Source organism: Vipera berus, assembly GCF_964194415.1.
Source record: "Vipera berus genome assembly, chromosome: 2".
Lineage (NCBI taxonomy): Eukaryota > Metazoa > Chordata > Lepidosauria > Squamata > Viperidae > Vipera > Vipera berus.
The window spans coordinates 239391536-239412052 of record NC_138203.1 but is presented as its reverse complement, the minus strand read 5'-3'; the positions used below and the strand labels follow the sequence as shown (position 1 = coordinate 239412052).

At 35.9% G+C, this 20517-nt stretch overlaps 1 protein-coding gene and 1 long non-coding RNA gene across 2 annotated transcripts in view; one reads left to right on the top strand and one right to left on the bottom strand.

The window, feature by feature from the left end:
• Positions 1-20517, bottom strand: part of SLC6A6 (solute carrier family 6 member 6) — a gene marked incomplete at its 5' end in the record, with an annotated part of 57846 nt that overhangs the window by 27925 nt on the left and 9404 nt on the right. The window contains 4 exon segments of the mRNA XM_081321950.1: positions 1242-1376; positions 1480-1719; positions 15025-15090; positions 20037-20072. Of these exon segments, the coding sequence (XP_081178076.1) occupies positions 1242-1376; positions 1480-1719; positions 15025-15090; positions 20037-20072 (477 nt within the window).
• On the top strand, positions 297-20495 carry LOC308664579. Its single transcript, XR_014025688.1, has 3 exons — positions 297-489; positions 4781-4829; positions 20082-20495. It is a non-coding gene; the product is annotated as an uncharacterized lncRNA (long non-coding RNA).

Here is a 20517-nt window from a genome sequence, read left to right as displayed (position 1 = left end):
GATTTAATATGAGAAGCACCATTGTCAGCAGCACTAACAGCAATGTTCTTGAGAAACAGCTACACATTGTGTCAGATATAAAAAGACCTGAAGATGAAGCCAGCAAGCAGAACACTGCAATCTATGCATTTTCCCCCTTCTTTTCTTGAATATTTTTTGCAAAATTCTCATGGCTATTAAGAGATAAAAGTTTAACTCTGTTATCAGTGCCTGACAACTACTCTGTTTGCTTTTCAAACACAGGTTCATTGGTAGATAAGGTCATGTGAGCTGTTACTCAAATGTTATACAAGCAGCTAGCTAATGATGTATCACTGGGAATAAGCCTTTCCGATCTTAACCTCACATACTTGACATGATGTCTTAGTAATTTTCAATGGATTTTGATTCAAGTAAGCACTGTGGGAGACGAAAAGAGGGGGAAAAATCTGGTCTAATCTACAGTCTCTTAACAAAATACCAAATTGCCCTTGAACAATTTAATGATCTGTAAGTACATGAGCTAAGCAATAATTTATGTTGTCATCAGTCATGGTAACTGTTCAAATTCTTTATCTTTGGGGGGCAAATGTCTAAATTTGGACATCTGATGAGAGAGAGGGAGGGAGGAGGAAGAAAAGAAAGAAAGAAAGAAAGAAAGAAAGAAAGAAAGAAAGAAAGAAAGAAAGAAAGAAGAGAGAGTGGGGACAGAATTAAAAGAAGGCAATGTTTTAGTTTTCTATTTAAGGCCATTTTGTTGTCAATTAAACAGGAACAAAATGGGATACAAATAAATAATTAAATCTGTTACTATTGTTGTAAGAAAATGCTTAACTATACAAAAGGTCAAACAGTATAGGGCAAGGTTTGGTTGGAAAAAAAATCCCTATCCAGCAAATTGCATTATTGGTATAACTATCCTGCTTTTGAGGAGATTTCAATTCCTTTCAGAATAATGACTTTAAATTTCTATTTAAAGTGATTTTTTATTTCAAGTCTCAAACAGGATTTGTTCTTGGACCAATTGTTCTACTACCGCTATTCTATTTCATCCTGAAATGCATGTGACAGCCTTTCACATGGATGAAAGGAAATTAATGGGTGAAGAATTTCAGATAAAACCCCTTCTCTGCTATTAAAAACCAAGGCTTCTCCATTTGCCTAGCACCTCTCACATACACTTCCTTTCTGTGTTAACCTAACACTCTAACAGAACCTCATAGCATACTATGAATTAAGGAAGTAGAAAATAAATAACCAACCAGAGAAAATAGGGCAGATCTTTTCCCAGCATGTAATTCCTCCTTCAGAGGTATATTGTCCTAGGGCCACTTCCAGAAAGAATACAGGAAGACCTCCCCCAAACAAAAAAATGAAATAAGGTATGAGAAATGCACCTGTAGAGGGGAAAAAACAGAAGGGTGATTAAGAAGATTTTATGACTTAGCAAAACAAACATTCAGACCAGTAACTAATTATGAGCACAGTAAGGATACTCACCTCCGCCATTTTTATAGCAGAGATACGGAAATCGCCAGACATTGCCTAATCCAATAAACCCTCCAGCTACGGACAACAGAAAATCAATCTTGCTGGCCCATTTTTCCCGTTGTGGAGGCTTGCCCTCTGCCTCATCCTCAGGCCGTGTCCCAGGGCTCTTGCCAGGGGAAGGTTTAAGGATATCCTTGTGAAAATCTTTCAAACACTGCAGCTTCTCCTTTGTTGCCATGGTTTTGTTTTCTAGAAAGATCAAAATTACAATATAAGGTATATAAACCGATTTACTTAACAGACCTTGCACAACAGGTCCATCTGCTTATGCAGCGTGTTGGAAAGCGCCTATGCAAAGTCAGTAACCAAGCCAAGGTTCCCAAAAAATCAATACGTGCACAAGAGAGATGCAACTAATGATTAGTACAAGAATGTCTCCTTCCTTTAACAGGTACAAGGAAACTTTTTTTTTCATAGTATGAAGTTAGCATGCCAGGTTCTTGAACATTATGGGTAGGCGGTCATTACTGTGCTAAAGGAAGCGTTAACCTATCATGATGGCACTTTATTTGCAGAGACTGAAATCAGTAGTAAGTCTCATCTCTCCTTTTGTCTGGAAGGAACACGGAAGCTACTTGTGAAAGCTAAGCAGTTCATGACTTAGTACTGCTAGGAGTTATTCTTTCAACATCCAACAAATCCCCTTGAGCAGTTTTATGTTCTTATTAGTATATTAGCCTAATTCATCAGGTAAATTGGAGTTGCTCATTGTAAAAGATATGCCCACGATTACATCATTTCTTTCTTTTCACAGTGTCAGCAGTTGTTCCTTGCCTGAAATTGTACTTTTAAAAAAAAGATACCTTAAAGATTTCCAACAGAATAGCTTTTAATAAGTGTTTGTCAAATATAATGCTTAATCCTAGTAATATAAATATAAATATAAAATAGCAATTCCCTTACCTCTCCTGTGTTTATCCTGGGCCTGTTTATCTAGTCATAAATAAGTCTTTCTGAATTCTGAATTATAGTGTTACCTCATTCCATCATTCTTTTAGCATTTCATCTAAATTGTTTTTAAAAGATTGGAAATCCTCTGATGCACACTAAAACTGCATTCATTCGTACAGCAATGGTTATTAATTAATGGCAAGTCAACGAGAAGAGTTGCTTAATGCCAAATCTAAAGTATACTAAACTTTCAGAAATAATCCTATCTTTTAAAGACTGTTTTCAACTTAATATGCTATATTTATCATTGGTGATATAATATCACTGATTTAAAAAACAAGATTTCATCAAGATAGACTTTCAGTAGTAATGAGCCACATAGTGAAACATTATCTGTGAGAATCGTGCTTTAAATTTGCTTTGAATTACAGAAGAATATGTGAAAATGTTTTTGACAGCATAAAATTAGCTCCTTTTTGTAGACATACTTGTGCACATTTGAAGGCACAAGAGTTAATAAATTCTCCCCATTTGTGTCAGATAGATTTTCTTTTGGCACTGAAATGTTCTGCAAATATATATACAAGTAGTCCCTGACTTAGAATCACAAGGGGACAACAGAGAATGAGGTGGCTGGATGGAGTCACTGAAGCAGTAGGCGTGAGTCTAAATGCACTCCAGAAGATAGTAGAGGACAGGAAGGCCTGGAGGAACATTGTCCATGGGGTTGTGATGGGTCGCACACAACTTCACAACTAACAACAACATGTCCCTGACTTAGAATCACAATTGGGACTGGAGCTACATATGACAAAATGCTGGAGGGGAAAAGGGTTTAAAGATTTTTTAAAATAGAGCATTTTATTTTAATATAATTTAATAAAATAATCCATTAATATAAAAATAAAAACCATTAAAATAGAGCATTTAAATCTAATCTCAATAATAAAAAGAAATTGCCTTGTTCAAACCCAGTGTTTAAAGTAGTAATACATCTAACTTATGGAAACTAGGAAGATTATTTGATCTACTGTATATGTGCATCAGTGTAGGATGTAAATGAAAACTTTTCCATGAACTATACAAATCAATCAAGTTAAATCTGTGAGAAAACATATCTGTTAATTGTATCTCTGAACATTTAATAGATATTTTAAAAACAGTTAATAACCATCTAGAAATTTCTTAAGATGTCTTTCATGATGATATTATTTAAATAATATTTAGTTTTTCTGAGTGTATCTGGATAGAAAATATATAATAAAAGAATGGAAAATATCAGACAATAGTAAATTAAATAACAAAGTTAGTCAATTTGTCTCAAGTATTTGATCCAATACAGTCATGATGGTATAAAAGAGAATGCTAAGCAGGTATAGTAAAGAATATTGTAATTGTGTTTATACATCATGGTTAACCTGCTCTATGAAAATCCTAGGGCAGACATGTCAAACACAAGGCCTGGGGGCCAGATCTGGCCCGCGAAGTGGTTTCATGCGGCCCGCGAAGCCATCCTGGAAACAGTGAGGGAACGGCCCCTGCTGCCTTGGCCCTGGCCCAGAGACCCTCCTTCTGCCAGAGACCCTCAGATCTGTCCCACTCCTGCCCAGGCCCCCATAGGCACCCTTGATGCCAACGATGTAGAGCTGGCCACGCCCACCCAGTAGGCCATACGCACTCTAGCCACGCCCACCCAGTAGGCCATGCCCACCCTGGCCACACCCACCCGGCCCCCTGAGGGCAACCGCAATGCTGATGCGGCCCTCAATGAAATTGAGTTTGACACCCCTGTCCTAGGGGGTGTATTTGCTTCACATGTTAAGCTTGACTAATTTTAAATTTCTTTTGGTTTTCTCTTGTTTTTGGTGGCTTAGCGTGTTGCACAAATCCCCATTTAATTAGCTTAGAATTCAACATATTGCATAATCCTTAGAATGAGTGATTCATGAGATATGTTGGATTAAAGGGTCAAAAGGTAATATTCATTATAGGTACAGCAGTGGCAGTGAAGAACATTTTTTTATTTATTATCCTTGAGAAAGAACTGTCTTCAGATATCACCAAGCCAAATCTTCACCTCCCTTTAGCCATCATAAACATGGAAAGCTAATGTTTCTGATCAGGGAAGAGAGGAAATTTGAAAATTTGAAAAAAGAACAAATAGGGATATTTGTATATAATCTTGGGTATATTAGCAAACCTCTTTTTATAAGTCCAACTGTTTATTTTCCAATTCAGGCTATTTTATATATTTGTACACCAGAACCAACTGTGATGCAAATCAACCGAGTAACATTCTTTCCGTCTATGAGTTCTCAATGATTTACAGGAACTTGGGAAATATTTTTTTATGTTTCAGTGAGGTTTACAACAGGTAGCAGCAGCACCTGCCTGATCCATGACTAAGGGTAAGATTAAGTTTTCCCATTGTCAGTGCAAAGAAAGGAACTGGAAATTCTATCTTACTGAGGCAGAATCAGGATATATGCTAATATGCAGAGTTACATTTTTCTTGGCTGCTAACTGGCATTGAATCTTCCTCTGCCTATTATACAGCCCAGTATTTATGCAAACTCCTTTCTGCATAAGTGGACTCTGAAATGAACATTTAATAGGAATCATGTGTAAAAGCTTGTTGGTGACCCATGCCCAAATTTTGTCTGTCTACTTCTTGGGAATGAGAGCAAGCCGGAAGAAGAGGAGAATTGTGATTAATAAACACAAAACAATACAGCTACTCTAAGTTACCAGGTTAGATTAAGTAGAATTGAGATTGTCTGAATTGTTTCTGACTCAGTAATAATAGAGAACAGTTAGCCAAACATTAATAGATTCTTTTATAAAGGAACATATTATTTCAGATATCATGAAATGGAAGTACTGCTTAAAAACTGAATAGAGGTTATTTGAAATAATTATGTGATCTCTTTATTTAAATAAAAAGATTCACATTTTAAAAGATTCTTAGTTTTCAAATGCCTAGTTTTGTTTTGGTGTGTTTTTTTTACAAAAAATGTTATTTTCTAGTTCAGGATCCTGTTAATCCCTAAATAGTTTACAGCAGATGAAATGAGCCTGCTTAGGCTATTTTCATATTGGCCTATTAAAACTCTTGTTTTATTGCACATATTTTAGATGTTATTCTATGCCCCATACATGGACACTACCAATTGAAGGAAATACCAAGGAAGATAAAAAGGGCACTACAAAATTGAAGAGAAGTCTCAAAAAATATAAAAAAATAAAAAACCCAGTGTTTAACAAAAGGCATTGTGCTGAGCATTCACATGATTTGTGTTTGATTTCCTGCAATTTTTTTTTACTGATTAAAGCTATAATTACTTTTTATAGATAAGAATCAACAGTCTGATATAGAGTTGGAAGGTATTTTGCAAATACAAACTACAGCTATTTTATCAGTTGATAAGAAGCAACTTACATTCTTGAATAATAAAATAATTGAATAGTTCCACTTCTGAAAAACATACCAATTTCTAGGAGACATATGTCTGCTTTCCCTTCAAAAAACAAGAGCTTGGGTCAAATATTTAAGATAGTTGAACAATGAGCCAAAGCTGCTATTTATAGCAAGAAACAATATGAATGTAGCCAAAGGAAAGTTCCTCCCAAAATTACCAAAACAAAACAAAAACCACCCCTCTAGGCCATAAATGAATGCTATTTTACTGATGATGATCCAAATCAGTTCCATCTAATTCACAATCATTAACCAAGTTGTTCAATTATATTACATTGATGAAACTATTACAGTTTACTACTGGGTCTTTGGCTTCCCAGACACAACTTCATTAAGGCGTTGTCTTTATTGGCAAACATTTTTTGTAATAGGTCACCATTTCTATTTGTAAACCATTCCCTAAGTATCCTCCAGTAAACTATCAATTATGATATGGACAAGAGGTTCTGTTCAACAGGATTTTTCCAATATTACCTCAGCTGATTCTGAGCTATTTTCACCAAACTAAAAGAAGTCAATAAGACTGCATGACCAGTCCAGGAGATTGGCCTCTCTCTCTCTCTCTCTCTCTCTCTCTCTGTGTGTGTGTGTGTGTGTGTGTGTGCTGACTCAGCCTTCCATCCTTCCGAGGTAGGTAAAATGAGGACCCAGATTGTTGGGGGCAATTAAGCTGACTTTGTAATAATGCCACTTGGGGTGTGTGTGAAAGCCCTAATAAGCAGGCATATACATAGAATGAAGGCTACTGCTAAGCTTGTAAGCCGCCCTGAGTCTTCGGACAAGGGCGGGATATAAATGGAATTAAAATAAAATAAAATAAAATAAATAAAATATATACACACACACACACATACATACATACATACATACATACACACACACACAAGTTCAAACAACAAGGGGAAGTTCTCAAGAATGGCAAAATCAACACCTATATCCTATAACCGTGGTGGCGAACCCATGGCATGCGTGCAACAGGTGGCATGCAGAGCCCTCTCTGTGGACACACGCTCTGTTGCCCCAGTTCTAGGCCTTCAGCTGGGTTTTATAAAACCTTTTAGCTTTAGGCCTCCGCTGCTGTGTGCAAAAAAAAAAAGGTTCAATCAATCAATTTCAACTTCTCACGGGGAAAAAAAAGATCTCACAAAGTTGGAATTGATTAATTGAACTTTTTAGTCCCACCAAGTCTGCCATTACCACCAGTCACGCACACCCAATGGGCCACACCACCCAATGGGCCACACCCACCCAATGGGTCACGCCCACCCGGCACCCGACGATACATAAGTGGTTTTGGGTTGCAGTTTGGGCACTCGGTCTCTAAAAGGTTCACCATCATTGTCCTATAAGAACATGGTAACTTCATATTCTGAACAGTGGTTTTAAAAAAATGCATCAAAACACCTTTTTCTAAGTGGTTTACAAAATCTTAAAATCCTAGAACCCATGCACAGAAAACCTATATCCTCCTCCTTATATAATACTTCAAATTTCTTCCAAATCTCACTTTAATACTTTTCAATTCCATAAGGCAGACATGTCAAACCCGCAACATATCGCACAACATGTCGCGAAACATATCAGGACGGTTTTGCTATTGCCAACAATGGGGTGGGTGCGGCTTCCAGATGACGTGTCAGGCCCGCAGGCTGGAAGTTTGACACCCCTGCCATAAGAAATTGAATTCAAATTATATATTTGAATTAACATCTATTTTCAAAACATTAGAAATAGCATTGTTAATGAGAATTAACTAAAAGCTAGTGAGGGATCACAATCAATCCTCAAGATTCAGACTTGAACCTAGAAGGCTACACATTGAGTTTTTATTGTTGTTATTTTGTTTAATTGAAGAGATAAATAAGCTCCTTAGATATTTCTATGTCCTAAAGGTACGTTTTCAACTGGACTTTCTTGGTTTTTGTTTTGTTTTTTTTGAAGACATTTCGCTTCTCATCCAAGAAACTTCTTCAGCTCTGATTGGATAGTGGGGAATGGAGCTGAAGAAGCTTCTTGGATGAGAAGCAAAATGTCTTCAAAGAAAAACAAGAAAGTCCAGTTGCCTCTTGAAAAAGCACCTTTGGGACAACCATGACCAGGATGACTGAGAATCTCCATAGACATTATACTTTAACAATATAGGAAGAGATTCCTGTATACTTGCTCTATCCTATCCTTCCCTTTTCTCTTCTGACACGATCACAAGGAGAATGAAAAGTTTTACTTCTATTGCAGTTTATCATGACACTAAAGCCATAAATGGTGGTTATTTCTAAATATAACTTACAAAAGAAGACAAGTCTTAGATCACTTTCGGACAAAATTCCAAACTGTACCTAACATATGTTTATGGGCCTGGTGGCAAGGGAATTTAGAGGCATGAGAATTGTTCACATAAATTTACAGGCTGAGACACCAACAAAATCACTTGTGAAAGAAGGAGCAGAAGCTGCAATACTACTAGAAGATTCATTCATATAAGGTTGTCTGAATGGAGCTAGTACTCCAATAAAAGAATATCTGTAGCTCAGAATTGAATATGGAGTCTTTGGTGCTCTCTGAACTTCATTGTTTGCTTGCAGACCTTTCATCAGCTCACTAGGTAACATCAACAATACTGCTCAGCTAGTATTTCCTAAAAACAGCTTTCCACAGGTGAAGCTATATGTATATAGTTACTATTAAACCTACAAGAATTACTCTAAGAATATGATGGCTCTGTTAAATACACGAATTGTCAGTTCTTAAATGACCACATTTAAATGACCACAAACTGTCTTCAGGCTTCAATTAACAATCCCTGGAGTGATTGTTACTTACTAAAAACTTAATAACTGACAATTATTTACAAAGGATCACCACTTACCCACTTCTTTTAAATTACACCATTATGTCTGATACAAAATTGAGAACTCTATGCTGCAGCACAAATTCTCAGACAGCAATCTAAAAACAAATGTTTAAATTACCCTTAAATTACAAATTAAGTTCCTATAAACTAAATTTAAAAAAAAACACCTATGCCTATGGAAAGAAAGATAGGAATGAGCACAATTTCCCAATTTGTCTGTTGTATCCAGGCAAATTCCGAAACTAATGTTCTCTCTTCAATTACCTAGAAATAAAATATAATTTGTGTTCCATAGATGGGTAAAGAAAGAAAACCACTTAAAGCACTTTTAACATTCATGAAATGAGTCTAATAGAGACAAAGACCATTAGCTATTCTAAGTATTCATTAAAATGATAACGAATTAAAATAGAGGTCAATCCATTGCAAACTGGATCGTTTACGTTGCTGATCACAGCATCAACTCCAAGTAAGAAATATAATTAGTACCAAGCTCATATACTCTCTATAGAAAAGAGAGCCCTGGCATTTCCAAGTACTGCTGCTTTTTTTTTTTAAAAGAAAGGATATCAACAATAAGACAAGTTGCCATAAGGATGGGAACATAGAGTGAAAGAGACCATAATGTTTCTACAGAGCTCATGCTACAAATTATATAACCCTGCCGTTACAAATGCTGCCATGGGACTACTTGTCCTTTTCCAAACAAAATAAATAATAGCTATGATCATTGATATTCTCAGCAAACCAGAATTTCAACAAAATGGCAACACTGATATGAGGACACCATGACACAATCTCTGTGCTTCCATACTTGCATCCCAAAATTTGACCCAACAAATTGATGTTATTTACACCATTATGAAATTTAACCTTTTGTCTGCAATGCCTACAGCTATCTTTTGTTGATATCGTTTCCCTTATAGTTTATAGTGTATTTTATACACATATAATAGTCTATGTCTGCCTCTTCTAGTACTCATTGAAGAATTTCTATAATAAATTTATCTGAAGATGTCTGGAATGAAAAACATGTTCTCATCTTCTACAGCTTTATTCAGATGTTAAGTTAAAATACTGTAGCTACCTGTGTCTTAATTTTATATGCTAATAAATTGAACATTTTCACAAGGTAGTCTTTAAGATTGCAAGTGACTGGCAACTTTTTCATTTTTTTGTTTGAAAGTCTTTCCCCTCTTATTTCTAGTCTTTCCCATTATCTCTTTGTTCCTATGCAGCTTGGCTAACTAAATTATTCCAGATAGCTAATTAACTGCACTTTTGTAAAATGCCTGGAGTTTTCAAACAGTCAGCATCCAATAAACTATCCTTGTCCCATTGATTTTTCTAAAGGAAGTACAAAGTATACCAATCCAAATTAAGACTGCAAAATGGAAGGGGAAGTTTAATCGCTTTACAGAATTCACACATTACTTCAATGCACAGAAGAAACAACTTAAGTTTCCTCTTCTAAATACAAATCACAAGGGCAGCTAAACCTGCATATTTTATGTGGTATGCAATTTAACTCTAAGTTGCCTGGGGGATTTCATTGATGCAGATATTTTTGAAATCACCAAATAATAATCCTTCATACATTCACAGAATTATAAAATTAGAAGAGACCATGAAGATTGCCTAATTCAATCTTCTACAATTTAGAAGAAAAGGTATTCATGATCAGTAGCTATTCAGCCACTTCTTAATCCCTCCAGAGATGGAGAAGCCATAACATTCATAGAAAGATATTTCCACTGTATATCACAGGCATAAGAAATGAAGAGCCAGGATAGAGTTCAAAAGCAGTGCAAGTTTATTCCATACAACCAATACAATAGGGGTTCCCAACCAGGAGTGCTTGCACCCCCTGGGGGTGCGAGATGATTTTGCAGGTGGTGCAAAAACTTGGGTTTTCAAAATCATAGTGTATATGCATAATTCGTTGCCATTACTCTGAACTTTTGCAAGGAGTGCGAGAATATATCAGAAGCGTTCTAGGGGTCCGGGGTATAGAAAAGCTTGGGAGCCACTGCTTTACAAGAATCTGATCTAGTAACAGTCAAGGCAAATAGGCACTAAATAAGAGTCAACAGACATCAAGGGGGCTGGAGTTAGGTCTCTTTAGAGCAGACATGTCAAACTTGTGACGTCACATGACATCGCGCAACGTATTGGGACGGTTTTGCCATTGCTGGCAATGGGGTGGGCGTGGCTTCCGGATGACGCATCTGGCCTATGGGCCGGCAGTTTGACACCCCTGATTTAGATTTAGGACTCCAGACTGATAATGTGTTTGCCCTCAGACCACCCCCCCCAAGTCATCTCCTAAAGTATATATCTTACCATCAAGTTCTTCTTTATATTTAAACAAAATCTAGGGACGGGGAACTTATATGAAAATGCTCTTGTTTTTATGGCCTGGAAAATAGTTCCTGAACTTCTTCCCTATAGCTTCCCTGTGCATACTTGAGTTTAGCCATCATGTCTCCCCAGGCTTTCTCTTCTTTAGAACTGACCATCTCAGGTTGCTCCAGCCTTTTTTTTTACTGGACGTCTCAAGTCTCCATACCATCTTTCTTGCGCTCTTAAACTACTCATGATCTTACAACACATTAAAACCAGATTTTCCTTAATTCCTAAGAATTTAATTTTTTCTGTATAATTCTCTGTACATTAAAATACTAAAACAATAGGATAACATAGAATAATAGCGTTGGAAGGAACCTTGGATATCGTATATCCAACCCCCTGCTCAAGCAGAAGACTTTATACAAGTCGAGACAAATGGCTATCCAGTCTCTTTTTGAAAACTTCCAGTGAAGGAGTATCCAAAATGCCTGGAGGCAAACTGTCCCCCATTGATTGTTCTCACTATCAGGAACAATCTTTAGCACAATATAGCTAATAAAACTTTGACAACAAATAAAAGGCCAGTGTGATGTTGTTTTTTTTAAAAAACGTTTTACATTTCAGAATGGTGACAGAAAATATTAAATAACTGATAAATGTTTTTGTTCTTTGGTGAAGTAAAAAATATGCAGTTATTTTGGCTTGCAATGTTCTGCAAACTAAGGTATGTTTTTAAAAGGACAACTTATCCTTCATTTTCAACAATGTTGGAAACATTCCTAAAATTAAACTTAATGAATATTATTTCAATTTTTCTTTTTCCAGTTCCAGCTGAGTTCAGAATGATTTTGCCATCATTATATTTAGTTTGTGTTAATCGCACACAGGCAATTTGCACTCAGTAAGCATGCAGACACATTACAGTTAATTTCAAGGGTATACAAAGCAAAAGATTGTACAAAATCCCTCTGCTGAGAATGACATTATTAGGAAATGGAAATACTTATAGTTTCTTAACTATTTTGTTATACAATAGGAGTAAGAGCTGCATTAGCCAAGCAACATTTTATATAAACAAAAAACTGAAATTAAAATCTTAGGACACTAATATCTTATGCACATACAAATATAAACAAATTTTCTTGCATAATATGCAGCTTGAAAGAAAGGCAGAAGAAGAGGAATAGGAGACAGTTAGCTACATGAAATAAATACAGTTTTTGTGTGGTTTCCTGTTGCTTTCCAGCAAGCCAAAGTTCACATTTAAAAGGAAAAATATTCATATTTTTATCGTATTCTCATAGGAAAAATTAATATGAAGCCAAATAAAATTATATGATTATAGTAAAACTAGCTTCTAACTGTTTGGAATGAAAAATACTAAAACAAATAATAACAAAACAATATAGACAAGAAATATAAAATACATATCAAATGTAACTATATCATGAACTAAAATCTTCCAGATTTCTTACAGTTCATATATAGAAATCTATTAGAAATATAAAAGATTTGCAATGCTTTCTCGTGAAGAAAGGATAAAAAGACTATTTCACTATTATGCTAATCAAGTGTCAGACAGCGTCTGTTCATATGAAATTCTGCATTCTAAGTCTCAGATTCTAAAGCAAATGATAAAATAATCTAGGGCATATAAATGAATTATGAGTAATTCTCATTTTTATCACATGGATAAAGATAATAGTTTGAACTTTCATCACAAAAACTAGATGGCCTGAAAGAGCACTTTTCTACTTTAAAAATCATTTATAAGCATTAATTTTGGCAGGAAATAAGAAAACATTAAAGGATAAACCAATTTAGGCAGATATCAGAAATAAAGCTCTTTTCTCCTTCATTTGTAGTTTATTCTATGAAATACTTTGAACAGGTGTCTGGATTAAAATATAGGTAACTAAATATTGAAATAAATCTCCAAATAATGAAATAGGTCATTTACACACACACCCCACGCAATACTTTGTTTTTAATTATGGAATTCAGAACAACAGATTTGTTTATTCTAGAACAAGAACAGTACGCTCTTGAGCAGTGCTTTTCAACCTGTGGTACATGTACCACTGGTGGTACTTTGGCACCTGGCAGGTGGTACACATGACAGGTTGAAAAGCACTGCTAAAAAAAGTGTAAAAGTGTAACGTGGGGATAAACTGAAGCAATGGCAATGCCGCAAAGGCCTGTGGGAGAGCCAGGTGGAATTGCAGTGTTGCCAGGGCTCTGCTGAGCACCCAGGATCTACACGGGGCTCTAGCTGATTGGTGCTTCCGGAAGCAGCGAAAAGGAGTCAGCTGCAGCTACACCAAAGAGAAAAGGAAGAGAGGGAGGGGGAGAGAGGAGAGGATATAAAAGGAGGTTTTTGAAGGGAAAGGGAGAGAAAAAACCTGATGGGGAAAGAGAATGAGAAATACGCAGCCTTGGGGAAAAGAGTCAGCTATAGCTATATCTAACAGAAAAGGAGGAGGAGGGGGAGAGAGGAAAGGATATAAAAAGGAGGTTTTGGAGAGAAAAGGAGAGAAAAAACAGACAATGGGGAAAGAGAAGGGGACAGAGTAAAAGAGACAGAGGAGTTTTCTTTGAGCCAACCAGGAGAGAAGGGGATAGAACAGTGCAAAGATTAATGTCAGAGAAACAGGCACAAGGTTTCTCATTAAAAGTATGGTAAGTGGGTATACAGATAGTCCTCAACCTACAACCACAATTGAGCCCAAAATTTATGTTGCTAAGTGAGAAGTTTGTTAAATGAGTTTGTCCCATTTTATGACTTTTCTTGCCACATTTGTTAATTGAATCACTGCAGTTATTAAATTAGTAAACACAGTTCTTAAGTGAATCTGGTTTCCCCACTGGCCTTGCATGTCAGAAGATCACGACACTGTGACCATCAAAGATATGAATCGGTTGCCAAGCATCTGAATGTAAATCGAGGATGCTGCAACGGTCATAAGTGTGAAAAATGGTCATAAGTCACTTTTTTCAGTGCCATTGTAACTTTGAACAGTCACTAAGCAAACTGTTATAAGTCGAGGACTATCTGTACTTTATCACTTTTTTCCTTGGGGGGGAGGTTTCATCAAATTTTTGACACCTTGCTAGGTGACTGGTGATATTCGAATACTGCCATATCCTAAAAGTGGTACAATCTGTGAAAAGGCTGAAAAACCCTGCTCTTGAGGACAGTTTCAGATAGATCTAAGGGTGGAAAAGAGATCTATTGCACCAACTTTGTGCTAACAGTGCTGTTATCCACAGATCTGGTCCTATCCGCATATTAATAGGTGTTGCAAGTAGTACCCTCCAAATGTCCTCTTTGGCTACACTAGATCCCTCTAGCAGTGGGAATATTTGCTTGCTTGGATAATCTGAATCTCCGCCTTTGGTTAATAGAGTTGTGTCTTCATTTTTGTACTTTTTAAAAAAAAATAATTTTGGGTTTTTAATGTTAATTCCTCAGAAAAGACAACAAAAAAAGTTTCTAATTCCTAAGATTTGCCCAAGAAAAATATGTTACCATGCAAATATGTTTTTAAGAGGTGCGGGCAAGCAATTCAAAACAAGTTAGTCTTCAAATCAACATAGCCATTTGTCTGGATGTCTTTCTATTACACTCTATCTCTGTATATTTGAATAACAAAAATGGCTACATTCTTTATACAGACAGTAAAATTATTAGAGTCTGAGTGTGTAGTGTGATGATAGTGAAAGATTGGTCATGGTGAAACATTTCTGAGAACTGAAGAATTGCTCCTGCCAATACAGCACATTTTGGAAAAACAGAAAACTACTTTAAATGTTTATGGAAAACATTCCTAAATTTCCCAAATACATAACACAAACAAGGTCTCAAGCTCTCTGCATCAGCATGCCTCCCCCAATTTCACAAGCACCCCACCTTAGCTGCACTCACCAGTCAGAACGTCTATCCCCTCCTCAATGTGGATGGGCAGGGCTGGTTCCTCCATAGGGTAAGACGCTGATAGAAAGTAATGAATGTTGGTAGTATTTGTTGCAGCAAATGAACACAGAAAGATGGATCCTTCTGAGCATTGCAATTAAAATAATATCGGTGATGACAATGAGCAATCAACTTCCCCCCTATGGAGTTGCACATTAAGAAATACTGCACTCCAGAACTAACTCTGTTGCGACTCTCCTTATAAAAAAATGCAATCCTGAGGTCCCTAGTCTGGGAAAACCTATTTCTGTCAGGAGCTAAAGTCTTCAGTATTCCTGGACCAATTGAAGATTAATAAGGATACAGAGCTTTCTTAAAATTAATTATTACAAAACAAAATGCCCAGAGTCACTCTGATGGTGAGAATAGCAACATATAAGTTTAATAAGTAAATAATATATATAAGCTCTTTATTTTCTCAAGTTATTGTATAAAACATAAACATTTTAACAAGCCTAAAGGTTGGCGATATGTAATTTTCCAAACTCATTTATTCCCTGCTTAAAAATGTATGCCATAGCAGTTAAAAGGAACCAAAGAATTATGTCATTTATATTGAAGAGACTATGAGCAGGAAGAAATATCTATGTGAAATATTACTCTATATAGGTTGTGCAGATATATACAGAACTAACCATTGGCATTTCCAATCTGATTTTCATTACTGCAAGGTACCACAGCAATAATTTTGATGTACTGTATTGTTTATTTATATATGCATAAATTGAGTCTTTATACTGTTTTCTTGTTTGCTGACACATTACTTCTGATTCACCAATTATTATTAACTGCATATACATCCAGATATCTATGTAGAATATCTGCCCTTCACTGCTTTCAATGAAATACTTAATGAGATGTGCTTCTAACATGTGCATCTAAATGCCAATAGGTGAGGTGTAGTGTTTTTGCTGTGCATTTTAATGCATATCCATTTTAATATAATAGGCTGATATGGAATAAACACTTGAGACTTCAATTGATTTCCTTAACTGAACTGGGTCTTTTGGCTTATGTAGCCTTTACATATCAAAGGCATCCTGCCTGGGAGATTAAAGAATCCTTGTAAATCTGCAGATTAGATTAAAATAATATGCCATTTGCGATACAGGGTTCTTCAAGGCTACTGTACTATAAAGATGACCTATTCCAGGGCTAAAATTATATTCAATGGAACCCTACAGTTCCATGAGGATGGGTTTTCATGAGATCAAATGCATTTTTTGTACTGAAATATAGTCTGGTTTTTATCACTAGAATTTTATCTCCTGGTCAAGGATTCTGGGAATTTTTAAACTAAAGGACTGCAACTTGCAAATGCTTGAAAGCTGCTATTCTGCCTGCTAAATTGAAGATCCTAAAGAGAAGAATAAAGCTTAGCAATATATGACTGCTAGACCTGTACTCCGTTTCAGATACGTTGTACATCACCCAGAATCACTTACTTGTGAATGGACAACTATATAAATGAGAAATAAATAAATAAATAAAATATTCCTAAAACTGAAGTTTCCATCTTCTATATTGACCGTTTCCAAGGTGGTTTGAAGGCAGCAAACGTATGAAACTATAGAAGCCTGTAGTCCCAGGTTTGTGATGGAGAATGCATATGTGTATAAAAGATATTAAGAAAAGCCAGCACAATATTTCTGCATCTCTCAAGGACCTCATAGAAAGCAGAAAGGTAGATTTACAACTTTTCTTTTTCCTGCCAACTTTGTTATTTGGCATACTTATATATAATAACCTTCCATTTGAGAGCAGATCCTATGAGGATTTCATTTGTCCCTTATAAAATAATTTTAAAACTCTGCCTCTGAATCTTAGTTAATAATTGGAAGAAGCCATGCCCAGTCTGAATCGGTACATCAAGGCATCCAAGGTGGACCTATGGACTATGTTTCTATTTTAACTTTGCAACGGATTTTCTTGAATTGCTAAGCTACTCTTATTATCTTGATGTTCGTAAATACAAGGCATATGAAATGGATTTATCACTGCCTCCTTTGGCTAAATGTTTCTCTTTCTCAACCTACTCTAAATTAATCTAATTAAATAGTATGTGCTCCAGGAAGGTGAGAGGAGGTAGTATAAAAAAAAACTATTGTGCTCAGTAACATTGGGTTTGCCCTTTCCATGCTTCTTCAATGGCAGTGTGATCTAAGAAAGCAAACCCAAGTTAAATTCAAGTAAATTCATTTATGCACACACCCTACCATCTGTTGTACAAGAAAGAACAGATTGTGCACACTGTGTGACGTTAATTATCTACATTCTAAAGTTCTTACTAAGGATACTGAAAAGATCAGCCAGTTCACTTTCCAGACCAACTAGGAATTGTGATTAACCTATCCTGAATGAGGGAGGACCCTTTTCTTTCACCGATGTATAGAGACAATCCTAATAATGCACTGGCTCGGTGAGAATGTGTCACAGGCTTTGGGTACAGAACCTGGCATACAGTATACTGTCCTCTCTTCCTCATATCTCTGCTTTGTGGTGTCTATTATCCAGAACTACTGCATAGTAAGACTAATAAAGTTGGATCTGAATTATAGGAGAGCTTGTTTCTCCATTGCAGCCTGTTCAAAAACCAGTGGGTTTGTATGGAAGCCTTTTTAGGTCATTCCACAAGCTAATGAAACAAAATGAACAAATACAGAGACACTTCTGTTCCTGCATTTGTAAGTGCCGACATCTTCGTTAAAAACTCCATGATAGGGAGCAAGATTACTTTCCAATTTTATATCATGAGAACAGTGCTTCTGAGAAAAAAAAATAGTCCTCTCACTTATATTAAGGGAAATGGTAGAGATGCACTGTTTTAGCTTTTAACCCCTCCCCTCCTTCCTTCGGTACTATCACTAATTGTTTAATGGTTGCTTTGGACACTACATATTACACTCGGACCTTGCACACTATCTCTGTGTGGAAACTCCCTTGAAGTGGTGTCAAATGAAGGCAGAAGCTGCCTCTGCACATTCCCAGAAAATGGCAGTGGATGGAAAACCAGAGCAGTAGAGAAGAGCATAAACCAGCTTCTGTCATCCAGTTCTGTAGTTTGGCTAACAGTGGTCTAGGTGTACATTTAATCTATGGTATGACAGAGCAGAGCCAGGGAAGAAAACCCCATTTTTGTATTATAAAATTTTATTTTGTATAATACCTAGAGAATACATTGTATGGACATTTTATAATTATGAATAATAAATGCATAATCAATAATGTAAGAATGATGAAAGCTCCTGCAAAAGGAGAAAGCTCTCCCTTACTACTTCTCCCATTGCAGGAATCTCCAAAACCCAAACACATTTCTGCAAACACTGGTAGTAGCCAGCACAGTAACAATTAAACATAAGTGTGCACTCTACAAGTTGCTTTTATTCTTAAGTCAAGTAAAACTTTAGCTCCACAAAAGCAAAGACCCTTGTTACTGAGACCCTTGTTATTTTTCAACAATCTATTATGGAAATGTAAGTTACCATTCTTGCTAATGAATTAATTAAAGAAAATGAAAAGCAACAAAATTGTTTCTGAGCTTGCCATTAGGTTAGGTACGGTGCACATACAGAATATGATATAAAACAAGAGCCTCTATACCACAATTGCTGTCATAATTTTATTTTCCAAAGCCAATTTACCTTTATCAAAGAAATATATTTAAACTTAAGAGAAATCTTTCCATGACTGAAGTAAACATGATGCATTTCCAAATACATGGATTTTAGTTTGAGTGCAAAAATCATTCCCAAGATGTAGGTATATGAACTTATTAGTTGTAATTGTTCAAGGGGAATGGCAAAATCCCATGGGTTCACCTACACGTATGTAGGTTCTCATGAAGAAAACGCTTCAGAACTTGTCAAAATGTACAACTAAGCCAAAACTGGCAAACAAGTGTGTTAACTCCTTTCTGGCATCCCACATTGATTTTTTTGTCTTATCTTTTATATTCCAAGCCACAAGTCAAAGAGAACTTGTTCTGTTTATCAATAGGGTCATTTGGAGAGCTTTTTCATCTGAAGAGCAAAAGAAAATGCCTTAAATAAATTTATGTTTACCACAGCTTGTTTTGTTTTCTCTAGGTGCAATGCAAAATAAGCCACTGAACCATTCTCTAGCACAACCTTGTGGTGAGAATATTACCTGTATACACAACACAAGGTTCTACTTCAGCTTGCTGGACATTAACTACATTGTGGTGCCCTGTTAACTGTGAATCAACAGGCTGACTATAGTTTACTGGGTGTATCTATTTAGGGAGGCTGCTAAATGTTGATATATACATTATATAACATGATAAATTATAGAAGGAGCTGTGGAGTATTACTTGAAGTCTTATCCATATAGGAACTTTGCAAATAAGAGTAGAACCTAAAAAATTAAAGCACATTTTAGTCAAAGACTGGAAGCAGGAAATTCTATGCAGATTTGTTCTATTACCATTGAGTAATCTCTTGTGGTACAATCTTAAGAAAGTTTATTCAGAATTCAGTTCCACTGAAGTAATTATATTTAGGATTTCAGCACAACCTTATGCTGGTTCAGAAATAAGTTTCTTAAAGTATACTGGGTCCTCCAAACATATAAATGGGGTATACTGGACTGTAACTTTAGGCAAGAAACATACTCTGCTGGTTAAGATGAGGTCTGGTAAGCTGGCTATCTACAGACTCAAAAATTGGGGAATGTTGTGGAAATTATGTGCAAGATATGAGTGATCTGCAGCCACTGATTATGACTCAGTCTAGGTACATAGGCATGTAAATGACTAGACTTTGACTGGGCAAAGAGTTCTAAGAGATCTGAAAATACTGTTTCAGCTCTATATCATAGATGTGTCTATTGGGGATATAGATTTTATCATCTTTCTATGAGCAGAAGATGAACGTCTGGATTCTGAATATTTAAGATTATATTGCTAATGTTACAATGTTTTTATTAACAAGCATAAAAACACTTACATGAAAAGGAGTATCTCCAGAAAGGATTTTCTCTTCCTGTTTCAGAAAAAGAAAAAAAAATAAAATAAAACAAAACAGAACAGAAGAGGATAAAACAAAGCAAAGCAAAGAAAAATAATGATGCAAACGGGGGAAAACAAATGAAGACCCTTTGGCTTAAGTTAAGTAGCAATTTAAGAAACAGCTAGAGCTAAAGACTGTAAAATCATAATTTTCTCTAATGTCCTGCATTAATGTAATAGGCCAGCATGAAATTCTGGAAAACCATCTCAAAATTAGGTTGATTTCAAGATAAAATCTTTGTTTCCAATACTGTTCTACCTAACATGATAGAAGACTTTTTTCCCTTGCTTTCTGTGACCTTTGTTTTTTACAAGCTTTTTTCCAGAACTGAAAGGATCAAGATTAGTGGAAGCTACTTTATTCTAGATCAATTCATCCATTTCATCTAGAAATATCTATTTCTGAGGTATAGAGTCTC